The sequence below is a fragment of the Triturus cristatus genome, chromosome 7 (genome assembly GCF_964204655.1).
Source record: "Triturus cristatus chromosome 7, aTriCri1.1, whole genome shotgun sequence".
In the NCBI taxonomy this organism is placed as follows: Eukaryota; Metazoa; Chordata; class Amphibia; order Caudata; family Salamandridae; genus Triturus; species Triturus cristatus.
In genome coordinates, this window is record NC_140590.1 from 519,585,805 (window position 1) to 519,608,840 (window position 23,036).

Sequence of the window (23,036 nt, forward strand, 5' to 3'; positions counted from 1 at the left end):
GCTGGGTGCCCTATGCCAGTGGTGTGGGTACAGGTGCATGAGCCCTGTGCCCCTACAGTACCCAGGTCCATTCCTGTGCACCGTAAGTGCAGTGCTGCCATTTAAGAGTATATGGTGCTGGGAGATCGTCAACACGAACTCCACAGCACCATGATGGCTGCACTGAAGACTGAGAAGTTTGGTATCAAACTTCTCAGCATATTAAACCTGCACTGATGCCAGTGTGGGATTTAATGTACGATGCATGACAGTGGGCAACTTAGAGTTGCCCCCTGAACCTAACCTACAATCCACATCCTGTCTGTGGGGCTGCCTAGGCTGCCACACAGCAGACATGTTGCTGGACCCCTGGGTAGAGAGCCATCCGCTCTCCTGGGCCTGCAACAATGTACATCCTGGGCGGGGTGCTAGGTCTCCTCCACCAGGATGGGCAGGGGAAGCTTCAAAGGCATGCCGCCTTTGTGAGCTTCTCCAGGCCACTTGCTGTACTCAGCAACTGGCCCCTACCGGTTCTGACCCCCACTCTGGCGGGAAGACTGGCGGGAAACCCCATGGAAGGAAAGGGGGTGTGCCAGCTTCTGCCAACCCCACCCCTCAGGTGGGGGAGGCGAGGTGAAGCACATCTCCGGGCTCTCGCCATCTTGAAGATGGGGGGCCCTGCCCAATCAGGACTAGGCTACTGCCCCCCTCCCACAGGATAGAGGGTGTACCCACCCCAGGGAATGGACCCATAGGTCCCTGTCCTTTACCTACCTGTAACGCCCCTAAATTTAGTATTCTGATGGATACATCTGCCAGTGAATTCCTCACCTTGTGAATATCCCCTGCGCCAGCAACATTCGGAAACTTTTGTAGCACTCCATGCCGATGAGATCGAAGACGTCACAGAGACACGGCTCCGCTCGCGACTCTGCTGACGTCACTGGATCAATAAGAAGACCTCATCGGCGTGATGACGTCCGTTCCCTTTTTTATACGCCGTCGACGCTAACAGTTTTGGGGACTCTCTCTCTGTAGCTTTAGTTGGATACATTGATTTCCTGCTGGTATCTCTCTTTCTTCTTGTTTGCAGTTGAAAAATGTTGACTAAAGTCCAGGTTTAAGCCTTGCAGGGAGTGCGATAAGTACATGTCGATTACAGATCCGCACGAGGACTGTCTGGTGCCTTTCATCGGCTCATGATGTCGAAGGTTGTTCTTGCTGCCGCAAGATGAGCACAAAGGCTCTGAAGGAAAGGGAGGCCAAGTTATTGATTGCAAGAATGAAAAAGGAGAAGAGAGGTCGAAGAAGATTGAGGTTGAAGTCGACGTCGGGGCATGCTTCAAAATCCAAGAAACACAAGAAAAAGAAGAGGCATGGCTCTCGACATCGTTCGGAAAGGGATGCGGCTCCGAGATCGACCTCACCTTCTTGACGTCGTAAGGACTTTGTGTCACCTTCTCCTGTCTCTGTTCCTGCTTCTCTTGTTGGCCTGACCTCTCCTGCAGCTTCACCGGAGCATTCTCCGGCTCCGGCCCCGGCTCCATCCCCGGTCTTCGACTCCGCTGGTTCCACCGTCGGCGCCGATCAGCCAGAGTCCGGTGATGCCGATGCCTGAGCCATATCCTTCATTTCCAGGCCCGGGTCAAGATCCGACACATTATTTAAATGTGATGTATGGGGTCTTTACTAGAGCTTTGTACCCCTCCGGAGCGCCTTCGGGTCCCATGGGTCCAATGGCTTTCAACTTGGGAGTGCCTCAAGCTTACCCTCAAGTTCCCTTTATGCCATTTTTCCCGGCGACGCCATCTTGGCATTTACCGGCGCCGAGGACATCGACGCCGCTTCCATCTTCACCGGCGCCAGCTCGATCTCGTTCGACTCCGGCTGCTCCTCTGGATCCGGGTTCGACTCCGGCGCCGTCTGATTCGGCTACGGCGCCGCCGACTCCTGTTGTGAGAATCAATTCCAGGAGGGAAGCTCAAAGGGTACTAGAAGAACAAAGGTACCAGGTGGAAGAAGGTGAGCTCTTGGAATCTGATGATCTGTTTGAGGAGTTGAAAGAGGCTAGTGGCCTGGACTTTTCACCTGAGTGGGAGATTACTCCTCCGGCTGATACTCCTTCAAAAGTTGTGGCTCCCTACCACTCTGTTATTAAAAAAGCGGCTAAGCTTTTGGATCTGCAGTTACCATCTGCTGAGTTTAAACCGAACATCCTCACAGAGGTTTTACATTCTCCTTCCTCTGTATCGGAACCCTTGCTTCCATTTAATGACGCCATTATAGAACCGGTTATGGAAGTATGGCGTAAGCCCTTCTCTGCTCCTGCGGTCTGTAAGGTTGTTGCAAGAAGATGTAGGGCGGCTCCAGGGGACCAAGACTTTGACTTCCCATCCTTCTCCGGAGAGTCTGGTGGTTCAGGCTCCCTCTTGTAAAAGATCTTCAGGTGCCTTTCCCCAAGTCCCTAGTGACAGGGATGCAAAAAAACTAGACCAGTCAGCCAAGAAAGTCTTCTCTTCTGCCAGTATGGCTTTAAAATCGACAAATGCCACCTGTCTTTTGGGCCGATATATCCTTGCTCTAATGGATTCAGCTAAACAACTGGCCCCTAAATTGTCAGAGGAGGATAGACAGAACTTTAATGAGGTGCTATCAGACACTCAGGCGGCTGCACGTCAAGTAATCCAGAGCGGCCTGGATACTGCTGACTCTGTCGCTAGAATTATGGGCTCTTCGATTGCCACAAGGAGGAGTGCGTGGCTGAAGTCTTCTGAGTTTTCCGCTGATGTGCAGGCAACTCTTCTGGACTTGCCTTTTGACGGTTCTGGGCTTTTTGGTAAAAAGGCTGATGCTGCACTGGAAAGGTTTAAAGAAAGCAAAGCCTCTGCCAAATCTCTGGGTCTGGAGACTCAGCCTAGGAGTTCGTTTAGGAGGTAAAGGGGCTTTGGAAGATAGTCCTTCCGTACTTACAGGCAGCCCCAGCAGCAACAGCAACAGCAGCAGAACACCCTGCATATAAGCTACAGTGGCAGAATCAGAGGTCGTGCTCGAGGTCAGCAGCTCTCCTCCTCCTCTTTCTCCGTCCCTCCCACCACTACAAAGCAGCCCTAGATCCACCATTCTGGATCATGCTGGTCCTGTGGGGGGCCGGCTTACCCATTTTCTACAAGATTGGGAATCGGTTACTACAGACGTTTGGGTTCTAGATCTTGTAGAAAATGGGTACGCCCTTCCCTTTTTGGAATTTCCTCCAAATTACCCTCCTTGCAAAGGTGCTTGCTCGTAGGACCATCTTCTTCTCCTGCAGGAGGAGGTCCTAACGTTACTAAAAAAAGGTGCGATAGAGGTGGTTCCAGAGCAGGAAAGGGGTCAGGGATGCTACTCCCGGTATTTCCTGATTCCGAAGAAGGATGGCAGGCTGCGTCCAATCCTGGAACTCAGGATCTTGAATCTTTTTCTGAAGCAAGAGAAGTTCAAGATGCTCACCCTTGCGCAGGTTCTTCAAGTGCTGCAACAGGAGGACTGGATGGTGTCCATCGACTTGCAGGATGCGTATTTCCACATCCCCATCCTGAAGTTGCACAGAAAGTATCTCAGTTTTACGGTAGGGTCGCAACATTCAGTTTGCGGTCCTTCCGTTTGGTCTTACTACTGCACCTCGAGTCTTCACCAAGGTGATGGCAGTGGTGGCAGCCCATCTCAGAAGGTCGGGATTCCAGTTTTCCCCTATCTGATAAAAGCGGAGTCGCCAGAGAAGGTGCTTCATCATCTGCAAGTTACAACCCAGCTGTTGTACAAATTGGGTTTCTCGATAAACGTGCCCAAGTCTCACCTGGTGCCCTCTCAGCGCAACCTGTTCCTAGGGGCAGTACTGGACACTACTGTGTGTCGAGCATTCCCACCTCCACAAAGGATTCTCGACATACAGGAAATGATTCCCTTGTTTTACAATGGAGCGGTCGTTCCAGTCTTGAAGGTCCTTCGTCTGCTCGGTCTGTTTGCTTCCTGCATTCTGTTGGTCAACCATGCACGCTGGCATATGAGGGCCCTCCAGTGGTGCCTCCGCAGGCAGTGGTATCAGCACAGGGGAGATCTCAGGGAGTCTGTGAACATCTCCAGAGAAGCTGCGGCAGATCTGTCTTGGTGGAGCGTGAAGGGCAATCTATCTCAAGGAAAGCCCTTCCATCTACCTCCATCGGTGGCCACAGTGATAACGGATGCATCCACTTTAGGGTGGGGTGCGCATCTGGGGGATCTGGAGATCAAGGGTCTTTGGTCTCCAGAGGAGAGGTTGCTTCACATCAACCTTCTGGAATTGCGGGTGATACGTTTGGTGCTCTAGGCCTTCCTCCCTTCCCTTCGCGGTCAGTTGGTTCAAGTCCTGACGGACAACACTACTGCGATGTGGTATGTCAACAAGCAGGGAGGAGTGGGGTCGCATTGTCTCTGCAGAGAGGCTCTGCGTCTCTGGTCCTGGGCTCAGGATCATCAGATTTGTCTGATGGCAAATCATCTGGCTGGAGTTTTGAACATTCGTGCGGACAGTCTCAGTCGGCAGTTCTCCGCCGACCACGAGTGGAGGCTCCATCCGGAGGTGGTTCGTCACGTCTTTCGGACGTGGGGAACTCCTCTGGTGGACCTGTTTGAGAACGCTCACTGCCCGTCATTCTGCAGTCTCCAGTATCCGATGCAGGGAGCTTTGGGGGACGCGTTTCAGTTGAGTTGGAGCTCACAACTCCTTTACGCGTTTCCTCCCATACCCTTGATTCCTCTGGTTCTGAGGATGATTGGCCAAGACCGGGCCCAAGTCATTTTGAATGCCCCTGGTTGGCCAAGAAGGGTGTGGTATACAGATCTTCTCCACCTCCTCGTGCCCTCCGCTCCGTCTCCCTCTCAGGGCAGACCTCCTCTGGCAGTCGGAGGGGCAGGTTCTACACCCCCACCTCCAGAGCTTACACCTTCATGCCTGGAGATTGAACGGGGCAACCTGTATACTTTTTCTCTCCCGCCTGATGTGGTAGATGTAATATTGTCTGCCAGACGTCATTCCACCAAATCTATCTATTCCTATAGGTGGTCTAAATTTGTTCTTTGGTGCGGGGAGAAATCTATTGACCCTTTGAGGGCTTGTTTATCCAACATTCTTCAGTTTGCTCTTTCTCTTGCTCAGCAAGGCTTTGCTGTAGCCACTGTGAAGGGATATCTATCGGTTTTGTCGGCTTTCCTTTGCTTGCCGGATCAGCCGTCATTGTTTAAGTTACCTATTGTTTTACGATTCCTTAAGGGCCTTACCAAGAAGTTTCAGCCTTCTCCTTTTATTGTGCCTCAATGGGACTTAAATCTTGTCTTAACTTACCTGATGGATTCCCCTTTCGAGCCCTTGCACAAGTGTCCCTTAAGGATGTTATCTTTTAAAATGGTCTTTCTCGTGGCCATTACCTCGGCAAGGAGGGCAAATGAGCGTCAAGCTCTGAGTTCAAAACCCCCGTTCTTGACCATTCATGCTGAAAGAATGGTACTCAGGACCAGGGCTGCTTTTCTGCCTAAGGTGGTAACTCCTTTCCATCTGGGGCAATCCATTACCTTTCCTACCTTCTATCCTCTCTGTGGTGAGCTTCTCCAGGCCACTTGCTGTACTCAGCAACTGGCCCCCACCGGTTCTGACCCCCACTCTGGCGGGAAACCCCACGGGAGGAAAGGGGGTGTGCCAGCCTCTGCCAACCCCACCCCTCAGGTGGGGGAGGAGAGGTGAAGCACATCTCCGGGCTCTCGCCATCTTGAAGATGGGGAGCCCTGCCCAATCAGGATTAGGCTACTGCCCCCCTCCCACAGGAGAGTGGCAGGATAGGGGGTGTACCCACCCCAGGGAAGGGACCCATTGGTCCCTGCCCTTTACCTACCTGTAACGCTCCTAAATTTAGTATTTAGGGGCACCCTGAACCATCCTTCCTCAGATCCAGATTCCGAAACAAGAAAGAAGATAAAGAAACAAGAAGACCTGCCATGCAGTTGCTAACAAGAGGAAGACACCAACTGATTTGGCCCCAGCCCTACAGGCCTGTCGACCCTCGAACCTGCTAAACTCCGGCGTCTCCAGTGGTCAGCAATCTCAAAAACTCCGCAGGACCTAACTGCCTTGTGACTCTACCTGGGCCTCCCACGAGCAGTGGTATTGCTCAAAGCCAGGAACCGCGACTCATACACACACACCACCCTCCAAGCCTGGCCTGTGCTGGAGTGAACAGAGACCACGAGGACGTCCCCCCGGCGACTGTGACCCTGGATCGAGAACCCAAGGACCCACCTCAACGCTCCTGACGACGCCTGCAGCCTCAGAACCAGGGACCCCTCCAACCGCGACCAGCAGAGGGTAAGATTTCCCGACGCCAAAAGGCACCCCGGCGGCCCCCTGTGCCCAACTCCTGGATGCCTACCTATCCTCCAACTACACATCTTACCTCTCGAAGTGGTGGTCGCACCTGAAGAATCTTCGTCCCCGACCTTGCAGCCTTTGTTCGTTCTTGAGCTTCTCCATTGAAATCCATTGAGCGCCTGACTGCTCAAAAGCACCCAGCTGCCTGAGTGCCCCTGGCAGTGCAAACTCTACTCTAATCTACTTCCCCATTTGCCCTGAGCACGTGACCAGGAGCCCAGCTCCCACAGCCGCGTGGCCTGCTAGCCAGCAGCCACCAACCAAAGGCCCCCTGCCTCCCATAGGGTAACATTGGGCCTAAGTCACTCTGCACCCGGCTGCCCCTGTGCTTCTGAGTGTGTAAGAACTGTACCTACCTGACCCTGGGAGACCCCTGAGTCTAGAACCTTAACTTTGCCAGTCGAGTACTTACCCAAAAGCCGATAACTCACTTTTCTTCCATAGGGTAACATTGACTGGTTTCACTTGGAAATTCTTCTAAGTGTCGAGTTTTGAAACTTTAAAATATTCATCTAAAATCAGCCGAATAACGAACAAATTTACTCACCTATTATCAGGAGAGATCCCAGTGCTGGATCTTGGTGCCCAGCACTGACCCTGAAAAGGAATTTCAACCGTACTTACCTATAACTTGATTTTCCTTCCATAGGATAACATTGCCTGGTTTTCACCAGAAATTCTTCTAAGTGTTGATATTTCAAACTGCCAAATATTCGTTAAAAATCGCCTGTGTAACAAAAACACATTCTTGCAACTGTTAACGATAGATGCCCCAGTGCTGGATCCAGGATCCAACCCTGAGTTAGAAAAAGTAACAATAACCCCACTTACCTTCTAAGTGAATTTCCTCCCATAGGATAACATTGGTGATTCTATGTGAAAAGGTTTCTAAGTGTCAACTTTTAAAATACAATAATATTCCTTAAAAATCATAACTGTAACCAAAACGTTTTTACTCAACTGTTTACAGGAGATGTCCCAGGACTGAATCTAGGATCCAGTCCTGTGGTAAGAAAAGTAATCCAAAAAGTGATCTACTGCATTTAACTAGAAATTCCCATTGAGCTCAATGTATAATTGTGTTTGAAATTGTGTTGCCTATTGCAACAACTGTATCTATTGCATGTAAAAGTCTATTGCCGATTGAAAGTATTTATCTAAAGCATCTCATTCTGAGAAAGAATATTTTGATACCTATTGTTGGTTCTAAAATAAACCAAGCATATATTTTTATATACAAACCATTGGCCTAGAGTTCAGTTCTTGTGTGTGAGACCATTTGCTGACTGTGTACAACAAATTCTTTACACTGTCCTCTGATACTGCCTTACTGCTCGACTAAGCTACCACTTTAGAGAGTAAGGTTATATCTAACTTTAGCCTCTGCCAAACCTCTGGGGACTGTGGACTCTGTGCACACTATCTATTTGGGAACAGTATATACAGAGCCACTTTCTTACAGGTCCCCAGTGCTGGGCCCTATGGCCAACCCTCCCCCTTTGACACCCGCTGCGCATAGCTGAAGGCAGTGTGCACTGTGGGTTTGGCTGCCTTTCGGGGGTTTGCCACAAGGCTGGCCTGCAGCCAACCCCTTACCATGCATCTCTGAAGGCCCTGCGCAGTGTGGGATTGGCTAACTTTACTGGGTTTGGCCGCCGGCCAGGCCTTGTGGTCAAACCCCCACTGTACAAGGCCAAAGGCAGTACACAGTGGGAGTTTGGCTGCATGTGGGGGGTTGGATGTACGCCTTGCGACTAAGCACTGCAGGGTGTTGCATTTACTTATGGTAATTAGATAGTTTGAGGCATGTGTGCTGTAGATACACATGCTTTGCATACTCCTGCCATCTAGTGTTAAGTCCGGGTGTTTGCAAGTTTTTTTTTTTTTTCCGAAGAAGTCTTTTCCAGTCACGAGGTAGGGTGATTCCTCTTTTCGGTGATAATGCGCATGGGCATAGACTCCCTTGTTAGATTGATATCTTTCCCCAATCTGGTCCATCGTGTATTTCGGCGCTTTGATTCAAAACCATTAATCGGGATTCCTGTGGTGCACTGTTCACTCTACCCTCTTCGGTATTGTTTCGATCGCGTTTTCTATCATCCACGTGTCGAAATTTAGGAAACTTTAATTATCAAATCAGGAAACTCCAGCCGCAGCCTTCGGGCCTAGTCGGTTTCGTTAATCTAAATTTTCACTTGAAGATCCATCTTAGTCTTCTGCCGATGGAACCGACTCTGTTTCAGTTCGGTCCTAGGTGTCACTCCAAATACCTGCACACTGACCCTCATTAGGCTTGTAACCTTTGCTTTTCCTCAGAGCATAAAGAAGAAGATTGTGACGCTTGTTGGTTGTTCCGATCCCAAAACATTCAGCAGGACTATCTGGCTCGACGAAGAAAAATGCAGCTGCAGAGTATCGAGGACACCATTGATCATATCTAGCAAGAAGAAATGGAAGCAGTGGAAGAGGAAGAAGCCTTCTCCATCCAGGACTCCAATTCAGAGCTGGAGATCGAACTAAAGTCCCACGACTTTCCAGCTGGACAGGGTGCTGTGAGTACCAAAGCCCCTTTGCCCACAAATTCTGCTTCCACCAAACTAGGCTTATAGGCCACCACTGCCATGATGGGCACCAAGACTGATTCAAACGCCCCGCCCTTCGGCTCAGCACCGAAACAGCAAGTCAAGCCTTCCGACTCAGGCCAAGATGATACCCCTTTAGTTACAAGCCTTCAGTTCTGAAAAATAAAAAGGACAAATGCAGCTCTGTACTGAAACTTTCGGCACTGAAACGGACGGATGCTCCTTTAAAGCTTCCAAGCCAATTCTGGAAACTATAAAATAAAAGCTGGAGCTAAAACTGAAGAAAATCCATATAAATCCTGACTCTGAACATATTACAACAAAGCCAGTGATACCTTCCTCCAAAATGAAATTAAGACACTGGATGTAAATTCCCTCTTAGAAAGGACATGGGTACTAGCCCTATTCGCCACGTTCCTCAAACCTGTCCACCTTCTTCACTAGTACCTATTATACCTGCTTCAGACCCTCTGCACATCACACCTCCAGGCTCTCTGGGTACAGATCCCGATATAGGGGATTGGGATGACAATTATGATCAGCCACCACCAGATCCATGGGATGATTATAATATATATCCACCTGCATACACAGATCCAGATCTATACCCTGCTAAACCTTCCCCTCCTGATGATACTTCATAACAGGAGCCAATTGCCAGGGCTGCCACGTACCATGGTGTAACTTTACACAAGGAATCCCTAGAAGATTTCCTCTTTGAAACTTTAAGGAAACACACTTAGAACACTACAGTCGTTGCCTATGTTGAAAGGTATGATGAGAGGCATGCTGAAGACATTTTTAAAGATCCAGTGAAGGCACATATCCTAACACCTAGGGTGGACAAAAAATATAAACCCCAACCATCAGACCCAGTTTTTATTAAGTGCCAGCTTCCTTTCGATTCTTTAGTCGTCTCTTATGCTTGTAAACGAGCACATTCACAAACGGCAGGAGAGACACCACCTCCAGATAAAGAATCAAAATTAATAGATGTCTAAGGCAAAAAGATGGCTGCTCAATCAGCCAATTATTGGCGTATAGCCAATACACAAGGTATCTTGGCTAGGTACGATCGAGCCCACCGGGATGAATGGAGAATTTATTACAATATCTCCCAGAAGAACACAGGAAAGGAGGGCAAGAACTAGTACAGGAAGCAAAACTAATTTCCAATTCCTCTATTAGATGTGCGTTAGATGCTGCGGACACTGCAACCAGAGGAATCGACACCAGTATTCTCCTCAGAAGACACACATGGTGAAGAATCTTTGGTTTCAAACTAGAAGTTCAACAACTATCCTTAACACCCCTTTTGACAAAGAACACCTCTGTGGGCCTCAAGTGGATGAATCACTTGAAAAAAGGATACAGAAGTGGCAAAATCTATGGGAGCACTCCGGTCTCCTAAAAGAGGCTCTTTTCGCAACTCATTTTATAGCGGAGGCTCCAAAAGTAATACCACAGATGTAGCCGCATCTTCATATTAAACCCAGACACAATCCTCCCCCTATAAAGGATTCTCAAGGGTATTCAGAGGAAATTATTTTAAAGTATGAGTTAGAGGCACACCAACACGCTCCTCTCCATCCCCCCAACAAGCAGTGACTTCATATCACTTCCCCTCGATCATCCATCACCTGTCGGGGGAAGTTTGTTCCCATTTGGCAATAACATGAGACAAATCAGTATTGGACATTATCCAACATGGTTATTGCCTGGAGCTCAGAAGCAACCCTCCCAATACTCCATCTCGCACTCTCATTACAGCACCAACATCTGCTCAAACAAGAAGTACAAGCTCTTCTACCAAAAGGAGCTATAGAACCTGTTCCACTACAACATCAAGGATCAGGGGTGTACTTACTCTACTTCCTAATTCCTCAAAACGATGGTTCATTAATGCCAATCTTAGATCTCAGGCCATTCAACCTATACATATTATCAGAACACTTCCTTACTCCAGTATTGGAGCCTTTCATAGATTCACATGCCTGAATCATTCCCCGTCGTCGAGACGGGAGTCTCCGGTACATAAAAAAGCTTTGCTTAGTATCATAGCAAACAGAAAAAAGGCCTAGGCCCATTTTCCTTTGCAACCCATAACCTTCGTTATGTAAAAAAAGGACTAAACCAGTCCCTGAGCCAATCAGAGCCTCTCACCCTCTAGAACACTCCTGAGAGAACCTTCTGCCCTCAGATTTTCTACCGCACGTTGTGCTAGGGAGTCTCCTTTGAGCTCTGCTCAAATTCTACAGTTGGTTTTAGATTGAGGTGATTTTTTCTACTGAAATTTCTACATCATCTAGGAGAATGGCTGATAAAGAAAAGAAAGGCTTGTTTAGGGCCTGTGCCACCTGCTCAAAGAAGAGATTATATACTGATGATCCTCATAAGGACTGTATATACTGCCTTTACCCACACCACCAGGCGAAGGAGTGTAAGGTATGTCGCACCTTTTCTAATAAGACTTTAAGGGATCGTGAAGGCAGACTGCTAATTTGGCTCCAAAAACTTAAAACCAGGAAGGACGTCGTGTCTAGTGACAGTGAGGAGGCGTCAAATGTTTCAAGGAGATCTCAGAAGAGAGGCAGATCTCCTCAGGCTCATACCTCAGGGGAGAAACCTGAGAAGGCTCTTAAAAAGACCACTGCTGGGTCTTCAGAGCGCAGTCCCTCAAAATCTCCTAAAACTAAAGAAAAGGAGAGCAAGGGTCATGCTTCAGGGGTGGAACAGCCAAAGAAAACAAGTTCTGAGCCTTCAAAATCACCCCTTAAAATTAAACATGCGCTTAAAAAGCCAGCGTCTACTTCACCTGAGGAGAAATTAGGAAAATCTACATCGTCGACGGGATCGTCGACGAAGAAGGTAGCGTCGTCGACGACGAGGAGTGAAGTAAAAGTCATTATTAAGCCTGTACTCTCGTCGACGATGGCATCGTCGACGGCAGTGTCGACGACGAGAGCGCCGACGGCGACGGCAATGACGACGACGACGACAACTACAGCGTCGACGGCACCGTCGACGACGGTGACAACTACATCGTCGACGGCGGCAACGACGACTATGTCTACAGCGTCGACGACGGCATCGACGACGACGATGTCGACGGCGGTTAAAATGGCAATCTCGTCGACGGGCTCGTCGACGAGGGAAAAAACCCCGGAAAAGCGGGGTTTTGACAGGAAAAGAAGGATTACCCCGGATATTACGTCTCCTAGTAAGGTAACGCCTCTGGTTCCATCCCATTTATTGGAAGAAGAAGATTCGCAGGAAGAGGATAATGAGGGCCCGTTTGGCTATGCAAGTAGCCCCTCTCAGTTGCACGTTAAATGTCAGGAGGATGACTGGGAGGATGAGTATGGGGGTTATCAGGACCCCCCCCGACAACATGAACAGGAAGAGATGGTGAGTGTTCCAGCTTCTCTTCTGACGGATTTGCAGTTCATGTTGGATGATTACAAGAAGAGGCATACTTTGCCTCAGTCTACCCAAAGGATGCCAGTGGCTCCGGCGCACTCTGTGCCATGTACACCACTGCGAAGACAGGAGATACCGGTTCCGCGGCCACTAACACCTTTGCCACAGCCGGCTCTGGACACTTCTGAGGATGAAGAGCAGGAGGAAGGGGAGATAACAGATCCTAGTAAGGAATGGGATGAGTATTTGATTCCGTCCCCTTCATCTCCGTCACCAAGACCTGTGGATTCCCCTCCGGAGGACATTGGAGGGTTCCATAATCTGATGGAAAGAGCCGCGCAGAGATTTGCGCTCAGTATGTCATCAGATAAAGCAGAATGCTTTTTATATGATTTTAAAGAACCGTTTCGCAAGACTGTTAGATCTCTTCCAATTGTGAGTCATCTATGGGAGGAAGGTCTCAAAGTAATGGAGACGCCGGCAACGGTTACTCCAGTGCTGGCTAGGCTGGACAAAAAATACAAAGCGCCTTCCGATGCTCCGGCTTGTTTATTAGGTCACCCCAAACCGGACTCGGTTATAACTCAAGCGGCGCAGCAAAAGTCGAGGAATCCCTCTGCTCCAATTTCCACGCCACCGGATAGAGAGGGTAGGCGCTTGGATAATGCAGGAAAAAGGTTTTCGTCCATGTCTGCTCTTCTGGTTAAGGCAGCAAATGCACTAGCCATCCTGGGCAGGTATGATAGGCAGATGTGGTGCGACCTATCACCATACATTGATAGCATACCTGAAGCGGACAGACAAGAGGCTAGAAAAATCCTCCAGGAGGGTGAAAGGACTTCGGCTGAAGTCATAGATTGTGCAATGGACATTGCGACCACGGCCTTCAGATCTCTGGGAGGAGCGGCGGTTTTGCGCAGACAAGGATGGTTGAGAGCAACATCTTTTAGGCCTGAAGTCCAGAATAAGATCTTGGATCTTCCGTTCAATGGGGAAGATCTGTTCGGAAAACATGTGGATGAGGCCTTACAGAGTATAAAAAAGGATACGGAAACAGCGAAATCTCTGGGAACATTGCAGTATAGGAAAGTTCCTTTTCGTGGCTCACGTGGTAGGGGCCAGCCCTCTTATAGAGGGGGTTATCAACAAGGCCGTTATTCTTCCTACTCCACATCATCTCAACCATATCGTCAACAACAATATTCACAAAGAGGGGGTTTCACAAAATCTACTCCTAGAGGTCGAGGAGGTCGTCAAGGGAAAGACACCACCCGAAGACAATGACATTCTGGTGACACTTACTCCTCATATGTCACATATTCCCCTGGGTGGAAGAATTTCCTATCATCATCAAAATTGGCAGCAGATAACGACGGGCCAATGGGTCCTCCAGATAATTCAATTCGGTCATACTCTAGAATTTCTGGAAAGCCCCCCTTGTTCACCTCCAAGATTTCAAGAGGTCAAGTATTTGCATCAGATGCGTCAAGAAATTCGGACAATGCTCCGAAAGGGAGCAATAGAACCGGTACCGAATTCCCAGAAAGGAAGGGGATTTTATTCCCGGTTTTTTCTGATCAAGAAAAACATTCTTCAATGGCGCCCCATTTTGGATCTCAGATCCCTAAATACTTACCTCAAGGATCAGACCTTCAGAATGATTTCCCTCCAGGATATTCTGCTGCTGTTAAACCCAGAGGATTATATGACCAAACTGGATTTACGGGATGCATATTTCCATATTCCAATCCATCCTTCACACAGGCAGTACCTTCGGTTCGTGGTGGCCGAAGATCATTACCAATTCAGGGTGCTTCCTTTTGGTCTGAAATCGGCCCCGAGGATTTTTACAAAATGTCTGGCTCCAGTGGCAGCGGTACTAAGGAGACAGAAACACCAAGTGTTTCCTTACCTCGACGACTGGCTAGTCAAGGCTCCATCGAAAGCGTCAGCCCAGTTGTCAACAGAGGCTTGCATAGAACTATTTGCCAGTTTAGGCCTCACTCTAAACGAGGAGAAGTCGACTCTACAACCTTCAAGAAATATAACTTTCTTGGGAGCGATTCTGGATACGGAGGTAAACAGAGCGTTCCCCTCCGAGGAGAGACAGCGCGGAATAATATCTCTATCCCAGGCGTTTATAAAAAGAAAGTCTCTTTCAGTACGCAGGTACAAGTCTTTGCTGGGAACGATGTCATCTTGCATTCCCCTCGTACCTTGCTGCAGACTACGGATGCGTCCGTTACAAGAGCAATTGGATCTTCAGTGGCATCAAGCGACAGGATCCTTCGAGGATATAATCAAAGTGACGCCGATCATGGTCCACGCGGCGACATGGTGGACCCGAAAACGAAACATCTCACAGGGTCTTTCTTTCCTGACTCAGCCAGCTCCATTGGTCATTACAACAGATGCATCCTTGGAAGGATGGGGAGCATTCCTTCAGGATCTGCAGGTCAGCGGTCGTTGGAAAGCGGACGAACAACAATTGCATATCAACCTTTTGGAGCTCAGAGCCGTCCGCTTAGCATTGTTAGCGTTCCTGCCAAGGATTCAAGGTGCAGCCGTGTTGGTAAGAACAGACAACACAACAGCAATGCACTATTTGAACAAACAGGGAGGCACAAGATCTCTCTCCCTGTCTCGGGAAGCCCAGTGGATATGGGAATGGGCTCTACGACACGAAGTATCCATTACAGCGGAACATCTTCCAGGGGACCAGAACACCAAAGCGGATACTCTAAGCAGACTAAAGTCTGTCTGTCACGATTGGGAAATCGACAACGGGATTTTGGACAACATCTTCCAGAAATGGGGAACTCCAATAGTAGATCTTTTTGCGACAAGGGAGAACAGAAAATGCCGGTTCTTCGCAAGCTGGCTTCCCCAACGGGGATCTTGGGGGAATGCGTTTTTGATGGCATGGTCAGGCATCTTTGCCTACGCCTTTCCTCCAATTCCCCTCCTGCCGCGGGTTCTTATGAAGATCAAGAAAGAACCATGCAGGTTAATCCTGATAGCTCCGTGGTGGCCCAGACAGCATTGGTTTGCAGAGCTTCTTCTACTGTCAGAGGAGCGCCCGATTTGCCTGCAGCCGATACCGTCTCTGCTGACAATGTTCCAGGGGGAAGTGCTGCATCCGGATCCGAAATCTCTGCAGTTAGCAGCCTGGCTCCTGAATACCGTGAATTTCAACATCTGAATATCCCTACGGAGTGCAGAGAGATTCTATCTAGAGCTAGAGCGGATAGTACAAACAAGACATATCGGATGAAATGGAAAAGGTTCTGTTTATGGTGCAAAAGGTCTAACATTCATCCGCTGCTTTCAGAAGCTCACGAGATTATTCCATACCTCTTGCTTTTGGCTAAGTCTGGTTTGGCGCATGCGTCTATAAAAGTACATCTAGCTGCAATTTCACGCTTTAGAAGAACGGCCTCTGGTCCATCTCTGTGGTCTGCTAGAGTCATCAAGCAGTTTATGAAAGGTCTGTTCCGAGTTTTTCCTCCAATAAAACCACCGCCACCTCTCTGGCAATTGAATGTCGTTCTTTCCCAGTTGATGAAACAGCCCTTTGAACCAATTCACAGGGCGGAACTGAAATTTCTTTCCTGGAAAGTTGCGCTTCTCATTGCACTCACTTCAGCCAGGAGAGTGGGAGAAATTCAGGCTCTCACGATCCAAGAGCCGTTCTTGCAGTTCAAGGAGGACAGGATAATACTCAGGACTAATCCAAGATTCATCCCTAAGGTTCCAACTGACTTTCATTTGAACGAACCTTTAATTCTCAAAAGATTTTTTCCACAACCATCAACAGCGGCGGAAAGAGCTCTCCACTCGCTGGATGTCCAGCGTTGTTTGAAATTCTATTTGCTGAAAACTAAGCCTTTCCGCAAGTCTTCACAGTTTTTTGTGGCCTACAGCGCACCCAGAAAGGGTTTCCCTTTGTCAAAGAGAGGAATTGCCAGATGGATATCAAGTGCCATAGGGTATTGTCATCAGGCAGCTGGCCGACCTTTGAATGCACGAGTCCGGGCTCATTCTACAAGAGCAGTCTCCACCTCTACTGCTCTATTTGCAGGAGTACCGATCCAGGATATCTGCAGGGCGGCGACCTGGACGAGTACACACACCTTCACCAGGCATTACTGCTTGGATGCAGCCACAGAGAGAGATGTGGCAGTGGGAGAAGCGGTGCTGAGGAACCTTATCCAGTAACGGTGAGCCATCTTTACCATCCCTCCTTCCTTTGTTATGTACGTTGGCACATTTTATGGTTGTTTATTGTATTACCATTTGCAAAGAAATTTTGAGAGGTGGAATTTGGTTTACAGATACCATTTTTATCACACTGTATATGTTTCCTGGATTCACTTTCTAGGTAACAAAAAATGTGCATTTATTTACTGCTCGCTATTCTGATTCAGGCATGTGAATCTATGAAAGGCTCCAATACTGGAGTAAGAAAACAAGTTACTTACCTGTAACTGTAGTTCTCCAGTATTGGACCTTTCATAGATTCACATGCAACCCACCCTCCTCCCCTGAGAGGCTCACCTCGGATTTAGCACAAAGAGTGTTATTGCACAAGTGCACGAAAATCTGAGGGCAGAAGGTTCTCTCAGGAGTGTTCTAGAGGGTGAGAGGCTCTGATTGGCTCAGGGACTGGTTTAGTCCTTTTTTTACATAACGAAGGTTATGGGTTGCAAAGGAAAATGGGCCTAGGCCTTTTTTCTGTTTGCTATGATACTAAGCAAAGCTTTTTTATGTACCGGAGACTCCCGTCTCGACGACGGGGAATGATTCAGGCATGTGAATCTATGAAAGGTCCAATACTGGAGAACTACAGTTACAGGTAAGTAACTTGTTTTCATATGGTCACACTTCAGCAGGTGCTGCTGCTTTTGCAACAAGGCAACTTTGTCAATACTGGACTTGAAGGATGCATACTGTCACATTCCCATTCACGCAGCACATCGCAAATACCTCAGATTTGTAATAGGACAAAAGCATTACCAGTTCAAAGTACTACCATTCGGAGTAACAGCGGCACCCAGAGTGTTCACCAAATGCCTAGCAGTAGTAGCAACTCATCTACGAAGACAACAAATTCATGACTTTACATACCTAGACGATTGGCCCAGAAAAGCCAACAAAAATCTAAGTGTTTACAACATTCTCAAACTACCATAAACTTTCTACATCATTTGGGATTTACAGTCAAAGCACAAAAATCCCATCTTCAACCTTCACAACTGCAACCATTTCTAAGAGCTATCCTAAACTCTTAAATGGCTCTAGCATATCCCAATACAGCCAGATTATACAATTTTCCAACACTGGTTCAACAGTTCCAAAACAACCAATATCTCCCAGTCAGGACCTTGCTGCAATTACTAGGGATGATGGCATCATGCATTGTAATAGTGCCTTATGCAAGACTAAATATGCGTCCTCTGCAAGAATGCTTAGCATGTCAGTAGAATCAATCACAGGGTCAGCTAAAAGATCTGGTGTTGGTAGACAGCCGCACTCATCGCTCTCTGCAGTGGTAGAACACACAAAATCAAAGGGGCAGCCGTTATCGACCATATTCCACAGATCGTGCTCACAACTGACTCATCTCTCACAGGGTGGGTTGCACATTTACAACGCTTAACAGTTCAGGGTCTCTGGACCACCAAACAGAACTTTCACATCAACTACCTAGAGCTGTAAGCAGTTCAGCTGGCGTTGAAAGCATTTCTACCTCACCTGATTGGGTAAGCTGTCCTAGTCAGGACACACAATATGACAACAATGTACTATGTACAAAAATAGGGGAAGGACACCCTCCGTACAACTGTCATGCCTCTCTCAGACCTTTTGGCGTTGGGCTATTCATCACAATTTCCAACCTAGAGCAGAACACTTTCCAGGGACAGACAATGACTTTGCCAATCTCCTCCGCAGGATGTGGCAACATGTCCACGAGTGGGAACTTCACCCTCAAGTTTTCTCCTTCCAAAAATGTGGGTTTCCACAAACAGATCTCTTTGCGACAGTAGAGAACACAAAATGCCCAGACTTTGCCTCCAGGTTCCCACACCCTCTATCCAAAGGCAGTGCCTTTGGATGAACTGGTCAGGTATATTTGCTTACGCTTTTCTGCCTCTCCCTCTCCTTCCATTTCTGGTTCGGAAGCTCAGGCAGACACCTCTCACACTAATTCTAGTTGCTCCCACGTGGGCTTGCAACCATGGTTCATCACACTACTAGAACTGTCAATAGTTCCACACCAGAAGCTTCACCTCACTTCAAACCTCACACAGAACCATGGAGAAATAAGACACCCAGATAGAATTTAAATACCAAAACCTACTACCAGATTGTATGATAGTTCTTATGGAAGCAAGAACACCTACCACTAGGGCATAGTGGAAAAGGTTTTTGATATATTCTAATAATTACACAATTGATCTGCCAGATGCATTTATACAACATATTATTTGTTATCTTTTGGATCTACAGCGGGCAGTCCTAGCCTACACATCTATTCGACTGCATCTTGCAGCATTAGCTGCATATCTTCAAAACAGACAAAAAAAATTCCTTATTCAAAGTACCAGTAATTAAATCCTTTATGGAAGGCCATAAAAGAATATCATTAAACAACGAAAGAGTGAATAGGGAAAAGGGGCTAAAGGAGAGCAACAGCGTGGGCATAAACCAAAAGGGCCGAGCAGGACTGATCCAGGTCTATCGCGGGAGTGTGCGAGCATGGATATACTATAGCTCACTACCCTCCTCTCGGACCCATGAAGTTAGTCGTACATTGTATACAAACTTTATTAGCCCCGGAATAGTAAGAAGGCTTTTCGGTAGAACTACTTTATTAGCCCCGGAATAGTAAGAAGGCTTTTCGGTAGAACTGTAAGTTTTATCACTTGATCTCCACAGGTTAGGGTGCGCCTTAGCGTGCGCATACCGCCGTGGTGGTCCACCTGGTCCTGAAGAATGCTTAGCCAACTGGGCATGACAAGCAGAAACATGTCGACCATTTTTCTTTCTCACTAATTAAAATCGGACGAGCTTTGGTTATCCTAACCAACCAGTTCTAGTCCGTCGCAACTGTTTTTATTGGTTTTTTGTTTGCCTTGATTAAATTAGTTGTTGGTTAAAACCATAAACCTTTTAAATTCACACCCACCTTCCCATCAAAAACCAGCTCCGCTGTAATTCAGGCGTCGCAGTACACCAGGGAGGCATTCGGCCTCCTTGGTGGGAACCCGTTGATGAAGCATATCACCAACTAGGTTGGTGAGTGAGGGTTCTTTTAACAAATCCTTTTGGGTTTTTTCCACGCTGTTGCTCTCCTTTCTCCCCTTTTCCCTATTCACTCTTTCGTTGTTTAATAATATTTACCAGGGGGAACAAGAGTGATTTTCCCTCACCCTCTCTTTGTTGTCATAAAAGAATATCCCCACTCAGGGTACCACCTTCACCTGGCTGGAACTTTAACATTGTTCTCACAAGCCTCCACCTTTTGAACCCCGGCACAGTTGTCCATTCTAATTTCTTTCTTGGAAGGTTGCCTTTCTAATTGCTATCACTTGACTAAAACTTGTTGGTGCGCTATAGGCACTAACCTTAGACGAACCGTTCTTCCAACTTCATAGAAATGGTGGTGTTCGTACAAACCCAAAATTCCTTTCAAAGGTGGTCTCTGATTTTCCTATTAATCGTTAAGTTACTGTTTTCTTCCGTCTACCTGATTCAGTAGCAGAAAGAGCTCTTCATACACTTGAGCACTTTTGTATTATATTGATAGAACAAAATATTTTTTGCAAAACGTCTTGTTGCCTTTGCTCTACCTCATAAGGGAAAACCACTGAACAAAGGTTGAAGTAAAGTTATATTGAGGTGAAATTGTGGGTGACTACATTAACGTTTTTAACTAACAAAAATACAGAAATTCACCAGTTATATTTAGCAGAGCTAACTATAGCATGCGTCCCCGCCATGCACTGATTATGACCTCACATATGACATCACTCATGATATGTTCATGACATCTGAAATGACAACTGATGACATCACTGGTCACATCATCCAAGCTTCTTTTGTACACATTTTTCTTTAAATGGGTATACCATTAAAGCTATGAAAGTAAGTGCACAAAATAATATGAAGTGTCTTTACTGCTTCCGTACATACAACACCCATAGGTAACGCAAGCTTGTGTTATTTGTAACATTGACCCAATATCATACACTTCATGAGTAGCTGAGTTCATGTTGACTGTGAACCACAGATGAAGGGTAACCTATCCTGAACTCTGTGTTCAATCTGCCTACAACTGTTCTGGGAAAACCAAGTCCCTCAAGATATTCAACCATTATTACATAACTAATTCCCTATTACTGACACACTTTACCTGCATCAAACCCCTGACAGGCTCTTAACTTACAACGAGAAATTAAGTGGCTATGAGTAGAAAATTGGGTACTGTAAACAGTGGTTACTCTATGGAGAGAGATTTCTGTGTATCACACTGTTTGCAGATCAGTGAAACTCTCATGAGAAATGCACCACAGAGTACTATAAAGTAACTACAAAGCACAATGTACACTGTATGCAAAACCTGCCCTTAGAGCAACTATTCACTTGAAATAATCGTCAGAAGGTGCTAAAGATCATACTACCTACATCATTCACAGTGTCTTGAAATCTTTACCGATAGCTCATCTTCTGAAGCAAAACAAGCACATGTACATAGGTTACTACCTAGTGCAAAGTCTTCTATTTTAAGTAGAAATTCTTACACTGAGACGATTCTGTCTAATAACTCAAGGCTTACAGTCCTTAGTATGAAGTACGTAGAATCTTTGCCCTGTTGGAAACTGTTTCTGCAGTACCAAAAAACTTAAGTGGAACATGCTGTCACCTGCACCCAGAGTTACTCGTAAATGCAAAGATTTATAGCTTGTGCAATACCTCTACAGAGCTATGATGCATTAGGAACACGTTCGTTTTTGTAAACATTTACTTCCATTAGCTGGACACGGCTATACAAAATTAGGTTGAAAAGTAATATGGTAGTTACCAGCCACTCTGTAAACTATAAAAACAAACTAACACTCGTTGGATGATACCATGAGTGATGAACTATGTCATAGAACATGTAATGAGTGAGACCATATGTGAAGTTGTATCGTTTTTTTTATTAAGTGTATTTCTACGGTTGTTGTTTTAAACATCTTTTTTTATCACACCTAACTATATCTTTACATTTTTTTTGTGTGTCTGTGTAATTTTTAACATTTCATCATTTGTTTCATGCTCTGCAAAAAATTGATTTTCCATATTTTTAGCCCTTGATTTTTCTTTAACAATTTCTATTTGAAGGAGAGGGAATGAAGGTGATAAAACTTATAAAGTAAACTGTACGGATTTTCTTGACATTTTGCCAGTAGATATGAATGTGTCCATCCTTGGATGTAGAAACCCCACGTTAGTGGAGGAGAGCAAATACTTGGCAGAAATTAATCTGTTTTTTTAAGCAGTCCTTGCTGAGCCACAGTTTTGTCTTGATGGGCATAAGAAATAGTTCCCTATCCTCTTATGATTATGACATGCAAATTATGAATGGGGCTGCACCAAGTGAAATGTGCTGAAACATTGATTTATGTCAGTAATTCTGCCCATGGGCAACGAGTTGACTTTTTATTAAAATACTTGTTTGCTTTTTGGTGCTGCTATAGGTTCTGCTTGGAGCACTGACACTTCAGGAAGAAGCAGCAGCTGGCTTGTCTTGCGTAACCTCACACCCCAGGTAAATGCTTTTTTATTGTGTATAGAATCCTACCTGATTGTTGATCGCAGCAGTATGATGTGAAAACTATATACAGCTGCTTCATCGTCATTGGGTTTTCATTTGTCATAAATTTTGAATAGTTCTGCCCACGTATGATCATTTGGAGCCATTTTACAATCGAAAATATGTATTCTAAAAATGATTTTTATATATCACAGTTGACAGTACAAGCATTGTGCTGATTCATTCTGCTAAAGTAAGCAAATTGCAATAGCTTTGAATTAGTCTCCTAAACCATGTGGAAACAAAACCTAAACCTAATGAATGAAATGGAGCTAGATAGGCAGCATCTTACACCTACCTGGACCGGAAATAAGCATCCTAGGACTGGTTTCGGGGTATCACCCCTTAGCCAGGGGAAACGGATTCCTTGATCGTCGATCTCTTGGGAGCTTTCAACACTGTATCCCACCACAAGCTGATAGAAAGACACCTCCACATTGGTATCAAAGGGGACGTGCTCAGATGGATTTCCTTCTTCACCGGAAGAACACAGAAGATCCACCTACCACCTTCGAACCCCAGAGATTGTATGCAGTATCCCCCAGGGCTGATCCCTTAGCCCCACTCTCTTCAAGTCATACATGACTCCGCTGGCCAACATCGTAAAACCTCACCGTCTTATCATTATATCCTACGCAGAAAACACTCAACGCGTTCTCTCACTCACCGATGACCCTACCACCACCATTACCAACTTCCACAGATGCATAACAAGCGTTGCCTACTGGATGGAGAACAACTGCCTGAAGCTGAACATGGCAGT

At 46.7% G+C, this 23,036-nt stretch overlaps 1 protein-coding gene across 9 annotated transcripts in view; it reads left to right on the top strand.

The window, feature by feature from the left end:
• TNRC6C (trinucleotide repeat containing adaptor 6C) overlaps nucleotides 1-23,036 on the top strand; it is an 854,353-nt gene that overhangs the window by 780,829 nt on the left and 50,488 nt on the right. For all 9 annotated transcript variants that reach the window (XM_085616884.1, XM_085616886.1, XM_085616885.1 and 6 more), the window contains one exon: nucleotides 22,158-22,228. In XM_085616884.1, the coding sequence (XP_085473010.1) occupies nucleotides 22,158-22,228 (71 nt within the window). The remainder of the gene's footprint in view (nucleotides 1-22,157; nucleotides 22,229-23,036) is intronic.